This window comes from Cebus imitator, unplaced genomic scaffold (genome assembly GCF_001604975.1).
Source record: "Cebus imitator isolate Cc_AM_T3 unplaced genomic scaffold, Cebus_imitator-1.0 Scaffold4, whole genome shotgun sequence".
Taxonomy (NCBI): domain Eukaryota; kingdom Metazoa; phylum Chordata; class Mammalia; order Primates; family Cebidae; genus Cebus; species Cebus imitator.
In genome coordinates this window covers 2889487-2908651 of record NW_016107319.1, presented here as the reverse complement: position 1 = coordinate 2908651, position 19165 = coordinate 2889487, and the positions used below count along the sequence as shown (strand labels likewise).

General features: G+C 43.7%; 1 protein-coding gene across 2 annotated transcripts in view; it reads right to left on the bottom strand.

Moving 5' to 3' along the window:
* USP7 (ubiquitin specific peptidase 7) overlaps positions 1-19165 on the bottom strand; it is a 71840-nt gene that overhangs the window by 28745 nt on the left and 23930 nt on the right. The window contains exons 1-3 of one of the 2 annotated variants that reach the window (XM_017533663.2): positions 6638-6742; positions 5721-5895; positions 388-586 (exon numbers count right to left, since the gene is read on the bottom strand). In XM_017533663.2, coding sequence (XP_017389152.1) covers positions 388-473 — 86 coding nt within the window. In that variant the 5' untranslated portion in view covers positions 474-586; positions 5721-5895; positions 6638-6742. Of the gene's footprint in view, positions 1-387; positions 587-5720; positions 5896-6637; positions 6743-19165 lie in introns of those variants that run through there. The other variant, XM_017533655.2, reaches the window with a different exon arrangement.

Here is a 19165-nt window from a genome sequence, read left to right as displayed (position 1 = left end):
TACAAAGTAGCTATCACACAATGGAAAGGATGTCTGGCTCTGACAGCTGCCATTTTCCGCTCAGGCAGTTACTGGCACGGTTACAATTAAGTCTGGTGGCTCGATGGTCAGCTAATCCAAGCAGGCCCTGATTCCATGGGCTGCTAGATTCTAATAAACTATTTTTAGTTTTTTACTTAACAGACAAAAATATACTTTTCTAGTTTGGGTATTATACATACACCAGTGGGTTTTAAACAGATAGACGTACTCAATTTAAAATAAAAAGACTACATAAAGGCAGCAAATAATTTAAGATAAAATTGCTCTAGGCTGATCAAATTTGGCTTCCACTAATGTAATACAACTATGTGGGGATTTGTAGTTGCATCATTTAAACTGTCTTACGTGGAATCAGATTCAGCATTGCACTGGAGAAAGAATCCTACGCTTTTTTGGTGTGGTCTGTCTGGATAAAAGCGTGGCATCACCATAATCTTCCATGGCAGATTTCGCACAAAACACGGAGGGCTAAGGACCGACTCACTCAGTCTGCTGAAGCGCTCCACAGTGAACTGAAAGGTTGCCTCGGAGCGCCAACTGGTGTCTGCAAAAAAACCACATCATCAGTCACAGAGCCCATGCACTGACCAAAACCACTAGCATCAATCGACATGGAATAAACCGTCTACACATCTTGATTTAACTGCTAAAATCTAACAGTTTGGAAAAATTGCTTCCAATTTATTAAAAGCCTAATACTAGATGACATACAGTTTCTGAATGAATGAATTCTTCCTTACGATCCAAAATTCAAGAGTGCTAACATATACCTGACTTCCCTGTCAGACTGAGTTCCATGTGTGAACAATGTCTACTCTACTAATGCTGAATTCCCAAGGACCCTGTGCACCAACTAAGTGGAGAAACTTTGTTGAGAAGGAGCAACATGGCTCGTATCTGTTCAAGGACGGGACTTCTTAGGGGAAAGACCACGGTATGGGACTTGGCCTGGCTTTAGAGAGGCGAAATAAAGGGCAGAGAACACACAGGCAGGACTTCAGGGCCAGGGAAACAGCGATCCCCCTGGAAGCTCAGCACTGCTTAGAGACAAAACAATGACTACGACATTAGCCTAAAAATAAACATTAACTTCAGTAGTTCACAATGTTTGCAAAAATACTAGCCTAGACACCCTAGGGGGAATAATTTTTTTTAAAAAAAGAAACTGGTATTTTTTTTTCCTACATGAGTAGCATCAATTGTTCAATGATAACAAGACCCAATGGCTGATTTAAGAAACTGAAGTTTCTGTCAACACAGTGCCTCTTAACAGAGGTCCAACTGAAGGTCTCCGTTTAAAATTCAATCTTTCACTGATGACAGTGACTATTCATTTGCACGTGGCCATCAGTCAATCACCTTTGACAAACCCTGCAGCAGCTCACTGCTTCTCAAACAACTCCTGTGAAGGCACAGTCCTCCCACACCCACACCAATCTGTTACAGACCAATACTTTTATAAAACATAATGAAATTGCCACAGCAAGGTCAACATGCTATACAAGCTTCTAAACACTTCCTTTCACTTTCTCAACCTATCTCATTAGAGACTACACACAGCTCACTGACTGGAGGGAGACCCTTGGCCACATTCTACAGGCAGTACCTGGAAGGGTGTTCCTGGCTTAGAATTAGGTGCTACTCTGACATCCCTGACTACTGGGCTCCTAAGGCACAAAACGAGACTCCATAGGCTTAGGTAAAGAGCACACAAGAACATCCTCCCATCCTTCATCTTCAGGCCCCTGAAGGCAGTCACCACGAAATCCAACCCTTCAGACTCCAAAGTTCACTAACAACTGAGTTCTCAGCATCAGCCACTTCCCAGGGCATAGAATTTGCTTGAAGTTTGTGACTGAGTTTGGTCTTAAGAAAACATGTCCATCAGTCCTCCTGGGAGGGTAGTATATCAAAAGCATGTGTGATGGTAAGCATCTTATCCAAGATAATTATTTATTCGAGCCTCTTCAAGTGGCATTACCCTAATCTCTTTGAGGGATAAAAGTCTACCAAAAGGCAAGAAACTTTTTCAAGATAAAAATGTCTAGAATGGTGTGGTGGAATGAGTTTTGCCATGTTTTTAGGATCACACAATTCATAATCAGCAATTGAGTTCTGCAAGGCAGACAAGAGACAGATGTCAATTCCTATGTTTTAGGTGAGGAAACGGAGGTTCGCTGAGGCTGTTTTACAAAGTGACAACAAAAGATTTTAATACCCAAGATTTGTCAAGACACTAAGCACAGTGACCCTGCCTCTGGTTTTAAAAATACCACTGCTGCAGGTTACCATAACACAAAACGCAGACCTCAACAAAATGAGACTATTAGCTTGTTCACTTTATGGAGCCCACGTATACAGAACTGCACAGAAGCAACCAAACGGAAAATCACTGCAGGACCTAAAAAGCTGAAAGATATGAGGTTATGCCTCTCTTCCAACTCATCTATTTTATATAACTCAGCTCTTTATAGGGTTTGATTTCATGTATACAAAATCAATAGACTATAAGCGATTTTTTGTACTTTTGCCCTATACATTAAATTCTCAAATATTCCTTAAATATTAAAAACAACCAAACAATGGTGAGACTCAGCATGGCACTTGGTCCACCTGCTGGCCAGCCCCGCAGAGGCCACCATGCATCCATCTCTGTGCCCCCATGTCTGTTACTGCCCTGATACACAGTAGTTAGTTTACAGCTGGTGCATCATACACTTGATTTCAGCCTCAGACTTAAGGCACATTTCTTAGAACAGACAGAAAATCTGCTCATCAGGAAGTTTAGATGACACTTCAGGTCTATGAAAATTTCACCTCGGTTTCCGAAAACTCTTCATACTAAAAGAATAATTGAAAACTTTTTACAAGCTCTTTACTCTTGAAGGGATGGAAAAAGAAAAAGAAAACCTTTTTACAAGCTCATTATTCTTTAAGGGATGGAAAAAGAAAAAAAAAAGAAAACTTTTATTAAAAAACAAAAGGTCAAGACAGGAGAGCCAATGAAAAAGAGAAGTGGACTTAGAATCCAGCTTTCACAGATACAGCTGGCCAGATTTTCCTCCTACAAGGAAAATGAGACTGAGTGATGGAGATTTTTGTCCAAGAAAACAGTTAACAGTACAATGGATGCTATGTACTATTTTTTGCAACTTCCAAGTATACTAGGGATTAGGAAGAACACCCTCATTCCCTGCCAAATTAGTGCTTCATGCACAGAGACTCCAATCTGCCTGGATGCCATTAACATTAACCGTACACCATTTCATTACTGCATGCTTCTTTTAATTGTAAACGACAGTGCAACGGGCTTCTGCAAACTGCTGTCACCACAAATCCTCAACCAGACTCCTTGATAACTTACTACCTTCCAATCTTGCCTCTAGAGATCCTTGTAGCAGTGGCAGCAGGAATTACAGCGCAAAGTTCCCACTGTGCACTTTGTTACACCAATTTTATCATCCCAGGGCAAAGACCAATGGAACAGCCTGGGCTTCAGGTACAAACAGAAAGGTAAAGAAAAACACAATTCTTCAGATTTTTGACTCAGAAAGGTTGGTCTGAAATTTCCCTAAACGGTCCTGTTGCAGTGATTTTAGCAAACTTCAATTATTCACTCTAATACAATTTCTTGCAAGTCCTAGTCAGTCTCCACAAATTAGTTTCATGGAGAACAACATTTGAAATCCAGATCCATCTACATCTTCAGAGGCTGCATTTGCTCTAAAACCTCCTCAGTGACTCATGCTTATGGTCCCAGCACTTGGGGAGGCCAAGGCTAGTGAACCACCTGAGGTCAGGAGTTTGCGACCAGCCTGGCCAACATGGCGAAACTCCTTCTCTACTAAAAATACAAAAATTAGCTGAGCATGGAAGCATGTAATCCCAGCTACTTGAAAGGCTGAGGCAGGAGAATCACATGAGCCCAGGAGGTGGAGGCTGCAGTGAGCCAAGATGGCTCCACTGCACTCCAGCCTGGGCAACACAGCAAGAGCCTATCTCAAAATAAAATAAAACTTCCTTGGGCCAAGTGCAATGAGTCATGCCTATAAAACCAACACACTGGGAGGTCAAGGCAGGAAAACTGCCTGAGCCCAGAAGTTCGAGACCAGTCTGGGCAACAAAGTGACATCCTGTCACTACAAAAAACTAGCCACACATGGTGGCACACACTTGTAGTCCCAGCTACTCAGGAGGCTGAGGTGGGAGAACTGCTTGAGCAGAAAAGGCTGTGGCTGCAGTAAGCGGTGATCACACCACTATACTCCAGCCTGGGTGAAAGAGCAAGACCCTACCTCAAAAAAACGTATAAACTAAATCTTCCTTGATCATCTCACGAATAACAGTGAATGAGGAACTAAAAGTAGAATGACTAGATATAATAAATGTAATTCTGATACTTGCCCATAATTCTTTGTGAACAGGATTTTTAAATGTTCTCTTCCTCAACTATTCATTTCTCCCATCTCTTTCTGTGTTATTAGCTATTTAGCTTCTTACAATAAGAAATGTCCCTTACTAAGAAGGCTTCTGTGCAAATCAGTCAAGTTGTTGATAGTGTGGCTACTGACAAAACTTCTAACACAGTGCTTCCCAGACTGTGTGTCCTAGTCTGAAATGGACACTCAACACTCAAGGAAACAGGACATTCAAAAAAAGGTGGGAGGGGGCAGTCTCAGTCCAGAGTCTTGGGGAATCATTAACAAAAACTTCTTTTGGAGAAGCAATTTATGTTGCTTCTGACATGGCAACTCTGAGACACACAATGGTAAAGAAAGCCTATTTAGCCCAGCACATCCCCAACTTCCTAGAATCCTGTACATTGTCCACAACGCATTCATCTCCTGCAGAAGAGGGTTGCACAATTCGTATGGAAATTGTGCTGGAAAACGCTGCCCTCAGCTCTAAGTTCTACTCCTACAGTCAGGACCACCACCCTCCCATGCACTTTGTCATCAGAAAGACATTACACGCTGGGTGTTTCCACAGCGGTCACAGTTCCAAACCAAGAAAAGGTGCTACTGAAGATTATTCGGCCTCGGATTATATACTTTTTCCATCAAGGAGGTCAGAGAAAGGCATTTCCACTTTCAGGACCTATGGCTTGGTACCACTGTCTACTAATTTAATGAAATGTACCTCAAAAGCAAGGGGATTTTTACCCATATTGTCCCCTCATAAGTCATTCTCCCCAGTAGACAATTGTCAATGTCTAGAGACATGCCATGACTGCAAGTGGTGGACAAGGGCCATTGGCATCCTGGAATGCACAGGACAGACTCCCACAATCAACAATTATCCAAGATGCCATGAGAAGCTGAGAAACTCCACCCTAGACCTCCTCCCAAGACCTCCCCGCTAAAAAAAGAAAAAACAGTGGGGAAATGTTGGAAAAGATTGCTCTGTGGGAACTAGACTGGGGATGCTCCGATTGGGCAGGGCCTATCACTGCTCCACAAGTGACTAGAATTGATCCCAAACGCACACCTGTCACCTCAGACCTAGCCATGCCTTCCCAAATGCGCTCTCTCAACCGCTTTCGGCATCTCTGGTATCTGAAGTAAAATCTCCAAAAGCCCAACAACCATCGAGACCACACCCACACCATTGCCCTTGTCTACGGTGGAAAGCGCACTCCACAGGTAACAAAGCAGCGGGTTTAAACCACGCCTCTTTACCTTCCTCAGATATTGCCTCAGCCAGCTGCCAGGGGTAAACCGCACTGTGAGAGAACTCTCAACTACGGCTGCAGTTTCTCATGGAGGCTGAACTTTTGGCAGGAGGTCTGAACAGCAGTCCTTCTGGTGGTGCAGCCCGTGGCTGATGGTTTCTTTCAACTGCCCCGTTACTCCCCTGGGAAGGACACAACCCTCATGAGGATTGATGGACATGCTTTTTGACAGAACATGGTTTCATATTACACTCAAGACTCCAGGGGCTGCATATTGCAATTACTGGCTGCTCCCTACCCACAATATTGTGACCTTGCAAATATTGAGATCACTAATCTGATACATTTAAAGAAGGAATGGTCTCGAAAGAAAAAACTGATTTCCTACACAAAAAAATGTCCATGCACATACGTATGTGTATGCTTTCTCACAGATAAGCTATAGACCAAAACTCAGTGAGGGAGAATGAAGGCCAAAGTTTGAATCCGATTTCATCCCTAACAGGAGTGGGGAGGGAGTCTCAGCTATCGTCAACTGATATACACCCTGCAATGAGAATGCAATGGAAAGCCAAGTTCCCAATGGCTGCACATATCTTGCTGCAAACAAACAGGAAGGAGAGTCAGAGGTGCTTGTTGTTCCCAATACTAGCATTAGCTGTAAACCTGTAGGTGTGAGTAAATACCCACCTATTACATTTAAACCTACATTCAACCTCCTCGCCTAGGGTAGGGAGAATCTACTTACCTGGAAGTGGTGTAGGCAATCTTGATACTCAAAACCAAAACAGGATTTTCCTCAGTTACAGCGTCCTGAAAACTTGCTACGCTCAAACTCAGAAGTACCCAAGGAAAAAACAACGGATCTGAATCTGTTTTGGCAGGTTTCCGCCCGCTGTGAGGAGGCAAACCAGAGGCACTTACCATCCTCCATGTCCTCCTCCGTGTTGTTGTGTCCATCACTCAGGGCCACGTTCCCGTTGATCACAGGGTTCTGAGTAATTCTTGGTGGGTCATCGGTATCTCCAGCTTTAAAGAAGAAAAAGAAATTCCATGTGTTTTACATTCATGGCTTTGATGGAATCTGACAGAGTAAACAGAATATAAACTTATCCTTTTGATGTTACCTAGTCATTAATAAATTCCAATTGTACCATAATAAAAGTCGATTCTAATCCAGAAAGTATTTATACTAATGTTTACTAAATACAAACTTTCATTAATTTCAAAACACTAAATGAAATTTGAATATACGCTATGCCACACTGTAATTTGCTTTATTTGCAATGATATTCTGCACAAAACTTTTTATGCAAAATCTCTTATGTAGGCCAGACATGGTGGTTCATGCCTGTTATCCCAACAGTTTGAGAGGCCGAGCGGAATGAATCACCTGAGGCCAGGAGTTCAAGACTAGCTTAACCAACATGGTGAAACCCCGCCTCTACTAGAAATGCAAAAACTAGCTGGGTGTAGTGCTGCATGCCTGCAATCCCAGCTACTTGGCAGGCTGAGGCATGAAAGGCACTTGAACCTAGGAAGCAGAGGCTGTAGTGAGCCAAGAGGGCCACTGTACTCCAGCCTGGGCGACAGGCTCATCTCAAACAAAAACAAACAAACCAAAAACAAACCAAAAAACTCCTTAGGTAGTTCTTACAATAGCTAATCAGCATTAAGAAACTTTATCTAATTGTTGTGAAAAGTCATTATTTTACAATAGGTTTCTTGGTAATTAAGACAATTCTACAGGCAATTTTGTTCTGAAGATTACTGAACATATGCAAATGTAGGCATTAAATATTTTAAATTTTTTCATCATGAACACAAGAACACAAGCTAGTGTCTTTTTTTTTTTTTTTTTTTGAGATGGAGTCTCACTCTGTCCCCCAGGCTGGAGTGCAGAGGCACAATGTAGGCTCACTGCAACCTCTGCCTCTGGGGTTGAAGTGATTCTCCTGCCTCAGCCTCCTGAGTAGCTGGGATTACAAGCATATGCCACCACGCCCAGCTAATTTTTTATTTTTAGTAGAAATAAGGTTTCAACATGTTGGTCAGGCTGGTCCCAAACTCCTGACCTCATGTAATCCACCTGCCTTGGCCTCCCCAAAGTGCTAGAATTACCGGCATGAGTCACCACGTCCAGCCATGCCAGGGTCTTAAAACATCAAATTATCATCCTCAAGGTGTCACTGGACAATTAATGTATAATTTTGTAAAGAGCGTGTTAAAGTGTTTAGAAAAGGATAAAATTGTTTGATCACTGTAAATGTGTGCTAAATCCTGGGGCTGAAAAACACATATAACTCAAGTTCAGATTCAAAACATTTTAAGTTACAAGTGGCAAATAAGGTGTGAATTACAACATTCTAGTCACTTTTCATCAATTTTAAAGCATAATTTTCTCACACTGACACAGATGGTTATTCTACAAGGAGAGTAACCACAGCAGGACTTGGAGGTTTCACGTAGGTTCATACATCCCATTTAAATCGACTTGTTTTTCCACATATTTGAATAGCTCACTGTAACTAATGCTGGCCCCCACGGTTGCCTACATAGTTGGCTTTCCCTGGTGCATCGGACAGAAGTTAAGAATCTCATCTCAAGTGCAAGCAGACGTGCTTTTTAACAGCCAGGTAGTCCTATGTGTGCCTTTCACAATTTCAGAGCTTTCCTGCCATTGGAACCAGCATGCAATCGGATTCAGCACCACGGACAGTGCCACTCCCACTTCCCCTCTAGGAACCCTCCAAAACCCCAATGCTGGAATTTTATCATAAACCTCGTCGATAATTCCAAAATAAAATCGTACTTCCCACCACCCAAGCATCTCAAAACATCCAAAATACCAAAAAGAAAATATTATTACCCAGACATTTAAGATTAAGTCATTAAAGACCAATTTCGATCTTGACAGTCTTAATAGATACACTTCGTTAATGGTGTTTGAAGTTATTTCTGGTCTGACCCATCATGGCTCACTGCCTATCAACCTCAGCACTTTGGGAGGCTAAAGTGGGATAACTGCTTGAGCCCAGAAGTTTGAGACCAGTCAGGGTAACACAGTGAGACCTTGTCTCAACTTACTGGGGTTTTTTAAAGCTTATTTCTGAAAACATATACGCATACTTGAAACTAGACCCTAGACCATCGTGTCTTGACAGAAATGCTGTGGAAGGGTGTTAAGGAAAGGAACTCAGATGTCTTCTCAGGAGATAGGATGGAGAGAAGGAAAAACGTCTCTTTGCTCATTCTTAACTGGCTCTAGCACTCTAAATCAAACATACATGCTAAATAAAAAGAGATAAGAAAAATCAGGTACTCTGAAATCCACATTTCATCCACATCCATTTTCCTAGAACTACATCGAATCATTAAAAACTTTTATGGGATTTATAAACTGTAAACCAAAGACAGTGACTGCCCCTACAAAGTGGAGGAGGCAAGAAGGGAAAGGGACTGGGGACAAACAAAGCAGGCTAGGCCTTATCTATCTCTGATACTTAGAGAAATAGCATGTATATTTAAACTTAAGGGTCAGGCACTGTGGCTCACACCTGTAATCCCAGCACTTTGGGAGGCTGAGGTGGGTGAATCACGAAGTCAGAGGTTCGAGACCAGCCTGTCCAACATAGTGAAACCCGTCTCTACTAAAAATACAAAAAATTAGTCAGGTGTGGTGGCAGGGACCTGTAATCCCAGTTACTCGGAAAGCTGAGGCAAGGAGAATTGCTTGAACCCAAGAGGCAGAGGTTGCTGTGAGCCGAGATCATGCCACTGCACTCCAGCCCCAGCAACAATGCAAAATTCCATTTCAAAAACAAACAAACAAAACCTTAAGAATATATTTATGTATTAACAGGCAAAAAGACCTTAATATGAAGGCCTACTAAATAAATTATGGCACGTTCCAGTGGAGTGTGCTGGACTCAAGCAATCCACCTGCTGCAGCCTCCCAAGTAGCTGGGATTATGGATGCCTGCCACCATGCCCAGCTAATTTTTTACATTTTTAGTAGAGACAGGGTTTCCCCATGTTGGCCAGGCTGGTCTCGAACTCACGACCTCAAGTGATCCACCCACTCTGGCCTCCCAAAGTGTTGGGATTACAGGCGCGAGCCACCACACCTGGCCTATAATCTTAAAAGTAACTTCCTCTATTCAAACTTGTCCTATAACGATTGATTTAAGACATGGTTTAACGTATGGATGCAAAAATGAGGGCTCCTTTTCTGTACACAAAACTTCTCATCTAAAATTAGGATCATATGTAAGCATAAGCAGTCTAAAGCATGGCAAATAATCGAACTCTGTAACTGATATGTAATCCTGAAGTACAGGTTATGGCTTCATGAAGTCCAGTGAAATCGCACTGAGACACAAGTGAATTCAGATTATAGCTCAAAGATTAGCTTGTTTGAATGACTTCAGGCAGACTCCACTGTCTCCAAAATTTACATCAATAATAAAGGCCAAGATCAATTCAAGAACGCATAGTATCTTACAGGATGGAGTGGGGGAAATGGGTAAGCTCTACCCTTGGTTTTCAACAGTGGGATTAACTACAGTATGACGACTAAATAAATATTTTCTGAAATTGTTCTAGTGAAAAGTTAGGTCTTCTCTGCAGTTGGCCTTGAAAAAGCAAAGCAAGTAACGTTCTGCAGTTGCAGAAGAATCTGAGCAAGACCCCATCTTTAACGTCCAAATTAACACATCTGAGTTGGTTTGGCCAATCTGCCCTTTTCCACCTGACAGGTGCAGAGAAAGTGGTCGAGGCCAGTGGCTGTGAAATGTCAAAGGGCCACTGGTGGTGGCCACTGAGCATATGAGGGGAGGGTCCTAGCCACCAACAGCCCTATGAGTGTCCAAGCAGCCACCAAGACGATTTCAGCCTGGCTCCCATGGGCAGGAGATCACATTTTTAAAAGCTCCTCATAAATGAGTTAGTTCCGCAAGAGGATTAAAATTTTAATTAAAACATGGTAAATCCCTGGTCCAGAAGTAAATGATGAAAGCACAGGATAGCCACACACAAAAATTTGTACTAGGCTTCTAGAAATAGCTTTAACAATGAGGCAGTCTTCTTTTGTTGTTCAAGACAGATGTACATAATTGGCATGCACATGCATTTACTGCTATTTAAGAGTGACGTAATACCAGGTTTTATATCCCACCGCATGCACATGCATTTACGGCTATTTAAGACTGACATAATACCAGGTTTTATATCCCACCTTTTTGGAAGTTTTTAAGCCATGGTGACTGATTTGGCCAAATACTTGAGCTATGGCACTTTTTTTTTTTTGAGACTGAGTCTCACTCTGTTGTCCAGGCTTAAGTGCTATGGCACGATCTTGGCTCACTGCAATCTTCGCTTCCCAGACTCAAGCAATTCTCCCACCTCAGCCTCCCGAGTAGCTAGGATTACAGGCACCTGCAATCATGCCCAGCTAGTTTATTTTGTATTTTTGTAGAGGCAGGGTTTCACCACGTTAGCCAGGCTGGTCTCAAACTTCTAACTTCAGGTGATCCACCTGCCTCAGCCTCCCAAAGGACTAGTATTACAGGTGTGAGCCACCACACTTGGTCTATAACACTATTTTTGACACAAAATTACCTCGAATAAGACTGGGGACATGTTTGGCAAACACAAGTGACAATGTGCAATGTCAAATAGACAAGCTCTGGATGAGAAATGTCTGTAGGAAATAAAGCAATTGCCATCTCATAATATGCATATCCCACCCAGAAATAGAAGACAGTCTCCATTATTTGTGCTTGCTAGGCCTTGTGATGCAGTATGTATATGAAAAAGCAGAAAATATGTTTTAGAAACATCCAGTAGGCTCCCTGGCTAGTTCCAGGGCTTATATTCCCACCTGCACTAACTACTGGGCACTTACACCTATACTCAGCTTTCCTCCTCCTGAATTACATTTGTGATGTCATAACATGGAACTGTTAACCCACCAGAGAACACCTGCCAATCGCTATGGAAGCTAGGTAGGCTACTTTAGCACCTGAATCTCACTCCTCAGATAACACATCAGAATAAGCAGCATTCCAACTGGCTGGCTTTGATATTTTCTGTCAGTTCACAAAAATTTATCAATCCTCCCCAAAAAGCTGGCAGAGGGCAGGGTTTGCGAACACCACAGTAAAACCCTGGCACGTTGAAACTAAGAGTCCATGTACTGCCACCAGGTGGTGGCCTTGTCCATGAAGATCCGGCTCAGCCGCTGAGTCACAGGTGGCTCCACGCGCCCCCCCCATCCTTCACTAGTGTCAACTTAGGGATCAAAACTACAGCTCTGTTACTACGGCAGATACACAGAACACATGGGCCAAATCTTAGTCCCTGGGTGGCTCACACGACACTGTAAAGCCCATCTCACCCCGTTCCCATCAGTTCACCCTCCTTCTGGCTTCTGTGTGGTCCTCTCCTGATCTCTCATCTCTCCCCATACTGAACTCAGTTAAATATATGACTTAAAATGGAGGTTATCAAGGTAAATTAGAAAACAGTGATCTTTATATAAACTTTACTCATACTATTTCTAGATTTATAGTCCCAAATACACTTCAGTAGTCTAGCTGAGACATGACAGTATTGGTTATCTCCATCCATCACCAGCATAAGGAGCCCAACCTGAAACCCTGACTAACCTTCGAGCCCAAGCCTGTGGTTCTCAGCCATCTCTGCATGGCTCTGCAGTGGCATATGCTAGGGGGTGGGGGAGGTTCTTTCACCCACATCAGAGTGACTGCATAGAATCTCTAGAAGCTCTATCTCAGCATTCTTTTTTATTTTTTAAAGCATCCCACAAAAACTTTGTCTTTAGGACCAGAAACATATTCAAGCAACATCAATTTAGATAGGAAAAGAAAGAAGATATTAATAGAAAAACTGGTGAAATCCTGAAAGACTCTGAGTTTGGTTCACAATAACATACCAATGCCAGTTTCCTAGCTTTGACAAACTCACACTGGTGATATAAATTATTAACAATTCGAGAAGGTTGGTGGGGTGGCACACAGGAGCTGTTTTAACTGTGCAACTTTTCTGTAAATCTAGAATTACTCCAAAATTAAAAGCTAATTTTAAAAAGGCAAAGTAGAATGCCCTCTCAGCCTAAGAAGCAGGAGGAATAATTGATACAAGTGAAATATTTCAGGGCATTTTACCACACATCAGTAAATCTCAGGCACTCAGGACCCTCAGGTAAGAAACTCCCCTGAGCCTGGGCAACACAGTGAGACCCTGTCTTTTAAAAAAGGATTAAGGAAGCTGGGTACAGTGGCTCACACCTGCAATCCCAGCACTTTGGGAGGCTAAGGCTGGCACATCGCATGGTCAGAAGTTGAGACCAGCCTGACCAACTGGCCGAAACCCCGTCTCTACTAAAAATACAAAAATTAGCCAGGCATAGTGGTGCGCGCCTATAATCCCAGCTACTCAGGAGGCTGAGGCAGGAGAACTGCTTGAACCCAGGAGGCAGAGGTTGTAGTGAGCCGGGTCATGCCACTGCATTCCAGCCTGGGCAACAGGGTGAGACTCTGTCCCCCCAAAAAAACAAAAAGGAGTAACAGAAAACTTGGTGTACCAACTACTCAACTACCTTGTTTATAAGACAAACAAATCGGACCAGGCAGAGTGGCTCATACCTGCAATTCCAACATTTTAGGAGGCCGAGGTGAGAGGATCACTTGAGACCACGAGTCCAAGACCAGCCCTGGCAACACAATGAGATCCCATCTCCATGACAAATTAGTGTCAGCCACTTGGGAGGTCTGAAGTGGGGGGCAAAGGCTGCAGTGAGCAGTGGCTGAACAACTGCATTCCAGCCTGAGCAACAAAGCAAGACCCTGTCTATAAAAAGGCTTAAAAAAAACCCCAAAAAACAGAAAGGGAAAAACCTCAGCATTATGCATATATTCTCAGAGCATGGCTTAAATTCTCAAGCAATTCAAGGCAGACAAAAAAGTAGTTTGGAGGCTGAAACACAAAACATTTCCCACGTAGATGCCAGGAGACAACTGGACAAGAGAATTGCTGAGGAGACTCAAGGGACTAGGGAGCTTGCATTTGTGTGGGGGCAAGAAGGGGAGTGAAAATACCACATGCGAAGGATCTACTATTTGCCTAAGAACTCCATGAATCAGTAACTCCAATGAACCCCTATTATGTGCCAGACCTTGTACAATTCTTGGGGTAATTGTCACTGGCCCCAGGGTAAGGTAGGGCAGGATATCCTCTCTATGTCCAGGGTCACGGCTGGCCTGGCATAGGCACTGCCACAAGGACCTAGGCAGGAAAAATGGAAGGAAAGTACTTTAGCAAATAGGCACAACACTCAGAGAAGGCTGAAGTTCTTTAACTACATATGCTTTTTAAATGCGGATATTCCCAAAATAATCCAGACTCCTGTAGGACTGCTACTACACCATACTATACTGACTTGATTAAACTTTTTTTGATTAAATTTAGAGATAACTGTAGATTCATACAGTCTTAAGAAACAGTCTTCCACATCTGTGGATTCAACAAACTGTACATAAAAAATACACCGGAGAGGTAGGGGGGGATCCTGTACTAAACATGTACAGATTTCCTTGTCATTATTTCCAAAACAGTATGGTCTACCAACTATTTACATATAGTATTTAAACTGTATTAGATATTATAAGCAAGCCAGAGATAAACTGTACAGGAAGATGTGTGAAGACTATATGCAAATACTACACTGTTATATATAAGGAAGACTTGAACATCTGTGGATTCTGATACCTGAGAGGGGTCCTGGAACCAATACCCAGTTAATACCAAGGGTCAGAGAGAGACCACGTACCCTTTTCCTAGTTTCCCCTTACAGCACCACTGTGCAAAACCACCCTGCAATATCAACAGCCAGTGTCCTGATATAAACCGCCAACCCAATGAAGATTTCTCCACATTTACATGTACCATTTGTATATTTAGTTCTGTGCAATTTTATATTGTGTGTAGACTGTGTCCAACACCCCCACAGTTAAGATCCTGAACAGTTCCAACACCCCAAGGATCCCTCCGGTGACCCTGTTATGACCACACCCACCCCAGAGAACGTGTTCCCCCATCATCCCAGGCAACCCCTCATCTGTTCTGCGTCTCTGATTTTGTCACTTCACCAATGCTACATAAATGGACACAGTGCAGAATGAGTTGTTCCTTTTTACTGTTACATAGGATGTCACGGCAGGGATGGACCATCATCTGACCATTCACTGCTGGCATCTGGGTCCTTCCCAGATAGAGGAAATTTACAAATAAAGCTGCCATGAAAATATGTGACAGGTCTAGGTTTCATATTTATTTCTACTTTTGCGTTCTGAAAGAAGGAAACACAAGCAAATGTCAGCTAGCAATGATGCAGAGATGAATAAGGAGAAACGAATTAGCCTTCCCTGAGTGCCGACATGAAGGAAACCATGAATGTTTCATCCCCAAGCATTCTCAGTGTAACGTTCATATACACCTATTATATATCCTGTGCATACGCTTTTTCTCATGAAGGAAAACACACGCGATATTCACATTACACGGATAAGTCTAATAACTCCAAAACATTGTCATGATTTATCCACCACTCCCCTACAGAAGACTGTTTCCAGCCAGGCCCAGTGACTCAGTCCTGTAATCAATTCTAGCACTTGGGGGGGCCAAGGCGGGCAGATCACATGAGGTCAGAGGTTCAAGACCAGCCTGGCCAGTATGGTGAAACCCCGTCTCTACTAAAAGTACAAAAATTAGCCAGGCGTAGTGGCACATGCCGGTAATCCCAGCTACCTGGGAGACTGAAGTACGAGAATCGCTTGAACCCAGGAGACAGGGGCTGCAGTGAGCCAAGATCGTGCCACTACACTCCAGGGTGGGCAACCCAGCAAGACTCCGTCTTCAAAAAAATTAGACTTTCCAGGTTTTTTATTTTTGCCACTCCAAATGATGCTGTAACAACTCTGTCCTGTGGCTCCCATCCTATTGCCTATCTACACATCCTACAGCCAGGTCACCTGTCCATGCATTCTATATCTTATAACCAGATCATATACACATCTGGCCTCTGCAAGTAGCTAGCCATGCTTTGGTCCAATGGCAAATGTCAACACTGTTATCCAACAACCAGAACATTACCAAAAGCTCTGGCCAGCTCCAGCACAGGACCAGCCTCCTGCACACAGTGTTCAGGAGAACTCTTCGACTTCTTGAACACTAGAGGCAGAAGGTGTACTAGCAACATCCAAAAAGCTGAGAGCCACCATCAGGGCTGTTGATCAGAGTGAGAGGGCAGGGGTTACCCATGGGACCAGGCAACCCAGGGCGGGAGTTGGAGCAGTCACAGCGAGGCCCCCTGCATCAGGAAGGGAGAGGCAGGAGCCTGTGAGGTCCTGAGGTATCCACAGAAACAGGGTTAGCAGCAGCCAGAAGAGACGGAGCTACCAGACTCCCTAAGAAGCTCCTGACAGCCATCTTCAGGACATTTCCAGGGAATGGGAAAGATCAGAGGCTGTGGAGTGAGCTCAACCCTCTCTAGGGGAGAAGGGGGCCCTCCTAGGCGAAGCTCAAGCTGGCCTCTAGTAGGGCCCTGGAAATATATACAATGTCCATAACCTGGGGGTAATGAAATAGGGGTGCAGGTCATAAAAGGATGCAATAAAGTCAGGAATAGCAGGAAAGAATTCTCTCTCCTCCTGCCCCTAGGCCCCTTCTTCTCATCTAGCACTCAGGGCCTCAAGGTTCACCACCCCTTCCAGCCACTGGTTAGAAAGAGGTAGGCGCTGGACAAGCCACACTGCCCTTGTTTGCCAACACGCTGCCACCTCACTCGTAAAGACCACCCTGCCCATGGGCAGCATGAGGACACCCCAAATACTTCCCAGTCCTCACACCCTCTGGGCCTGACTAGGCACCTGAAACCTCTTAGAAGGGGACGGTTCCAGAACACGATCCTAAGTGGAAAACTTCAACTATGCTCAAAAATAATCCTGAAAGCGCCTTTCTAAGCTGTTACTATCAGCTAGGCTTTCATGCAACCCCGTAAGGGTGGGCATACCCTACATATCCTGCAGTCTGCAATTAACACCTCTTTTAACAAAGAAGACATTTTATTCTGTAACCTAATATATTACTTTCCAAGGCAGCAAGGTGAGCAAACCACAACAGGAAAAGGGCAGTGGAAGGGGATGGGTGGGAAGCGGAAGGTGGGCAGGGCCAAGGCTGTGGAGGACCTTGAAGGCCATAAGGATACTACACTCTAATGAAGAATACAGTGAAGGTGCCCCACCCATTGAAGAGGAAGCCGTGTTCTTGGGAGGCACTGTGACACTTGGGGTGACTGTCATGCCCAGTGGAGAGCTCTGTCAAGACATGAGACAGCCCCAGTGTGGGAATCTTGGTGCCAGCCCTTGCCAAATATCACAGCAGTAGATATTGCCCCTTCCTTATCACATGCTAGGGGTCTCCCTACAAGCTCCTTTACTGTTCTGCAGGACTGTGAGGGCCTGACTGCCCGTGCCTCACTCCAGCCTGTGCAAGTAGATCCCTGTGTAGTCTAAAACAGGAGCCCCCCCTAAGTCAGTCTGAATCTGTCCGGTCATGTTAACAAATTTTGGCTTATTTATTTTTGAGACAGGGATTCGCTGTCGGGCAGGCTGGAATGCAGTGGTGCCATCATGGCTCACTGCAGTCTCGACCTCCCAGGCTCAAGCAATCCTTCCACCTCAACCTCCCTAGTATCTGGGACTACAGGCGCACATTACCACACTCAGCTAGTTTCTGTATTTTTTATAGAGACTGGGTCTATGTTGTTCAGGTTGGCCTCCAACTCCTGGCCTCAAGCAATCTCCCAGCTCAGCCTCCTAAAGTGTTGGGGTTACAAGCATAAGCCACCATGCCCAGCCACTTTGTGATTTTATACACTTCAGTTATTTGGCCATATGCACCATCGTTAGGCTGGCTGGAAAGCCACTTCCAGGGGACAGCTGCCTTCAGTCCTATGCCTTTGGTCAGCCACTGCAGGTCCTGAGGTCAGCTGCCCACCTGGCTTTAAGGCAGTAGAACCTGAATGCTCAAAGTGGACCCAATACCCACTGTATTAAAATCATGCTCTGCATGCTGAAATAATCTTGATGTAAATTAGTTATATGAAAACCAAGCCCCAAAGAAGGCCACATATAATATGTGATCCTTAAATAAAACTATTTGTTTGGAAACTTCAGTTTAACTTCATTATGTAAAAATCATCTGTTCCCTAGAGACCATCCTAACTACCAACAGTGTCCGTCCAAACAGTGATTATTGGTTTTAATGCTGTGTTGGGTACTAAGAGGGGTTTAAAATATAGCCCAACTAAAGACCATATAATTATGCCTGTACTGCTTCTGCATGTATGGTTTGTACCATAAAAGAACCGAATTATCGGCTAAACTGTGCGGCACAATCCAAACGCTGTGGGAAGGAAGTCGCAGCATGCGTGGCTGGGACCGGGTGGCATGGACACAGATGCCCCCACCTAGATGAGGATCCATGACACTCGAGAGCCAAAGGATTAACACCGAGAATGCAGGGCCCCAATGCCATGAGAAACACAATCAACCAACAGGCTCCACTTTCCTCTTTAACATGGGACACCACTCTTCCTCTGCTAGATTAATGGTGAAAAGCAATGGCAATGTCCACTGGTACTGAAGTTCAAGTGTATGGGTAATGTCAAATGGCTGGCAGGAACACATTTTTCTATAGTCAAATTGTCCTTCCCAAAGGCAATATGTCTCAAAACCAAAATGTTGACTATCCTTTCACTCATTTTGAAATGTCATTGCAACAACCCATTCCCCAAGAAAATGAGCATTCATGCCTAGGGACAAACACAAACAGTGCTTCCTGCACTGAGGCACAATTTGAAATTAAACATAAGCTTAATTTTTTGCAGGAAAACATTTTGGTTTTTAAAATTTCATTTCTCTATTAAATTTATTTTATTGCTTATTCTACAATAATTCGAGTTTAAGGCAAAACTGTAAGTTGGGGGAGGGGGAGTATGGTGTCCAGGAATTCAACACCAGCCTGGGAAAACATATGGAGACCCCCATCTCTAAAATTAAAAACAAGAAGGAACTGGGACAATATCCACAATATATCAAGGACGTAACGGTAGTTCTCTCTAGGGAATAGAATCTTTCCTTCTTGCCTTTTGCTTGCACGTTGGAATGTTTCTGGGAATATGCATTACTCTTAGAAGCAAAAAGCTGGGTGCAGTGGCTCAGGCCTATAATCCCAGTACTTTGGGAGGCCAAGGCGGACGGATCACCTGAGGTTTTGAGTTTGTGACCTGCCTAACTTACAACACGGAGAAACCCCATCTCTACTAAAAAAAAAAAAAAAATACAAAATAAACCAGGCAGTATAGTGGTG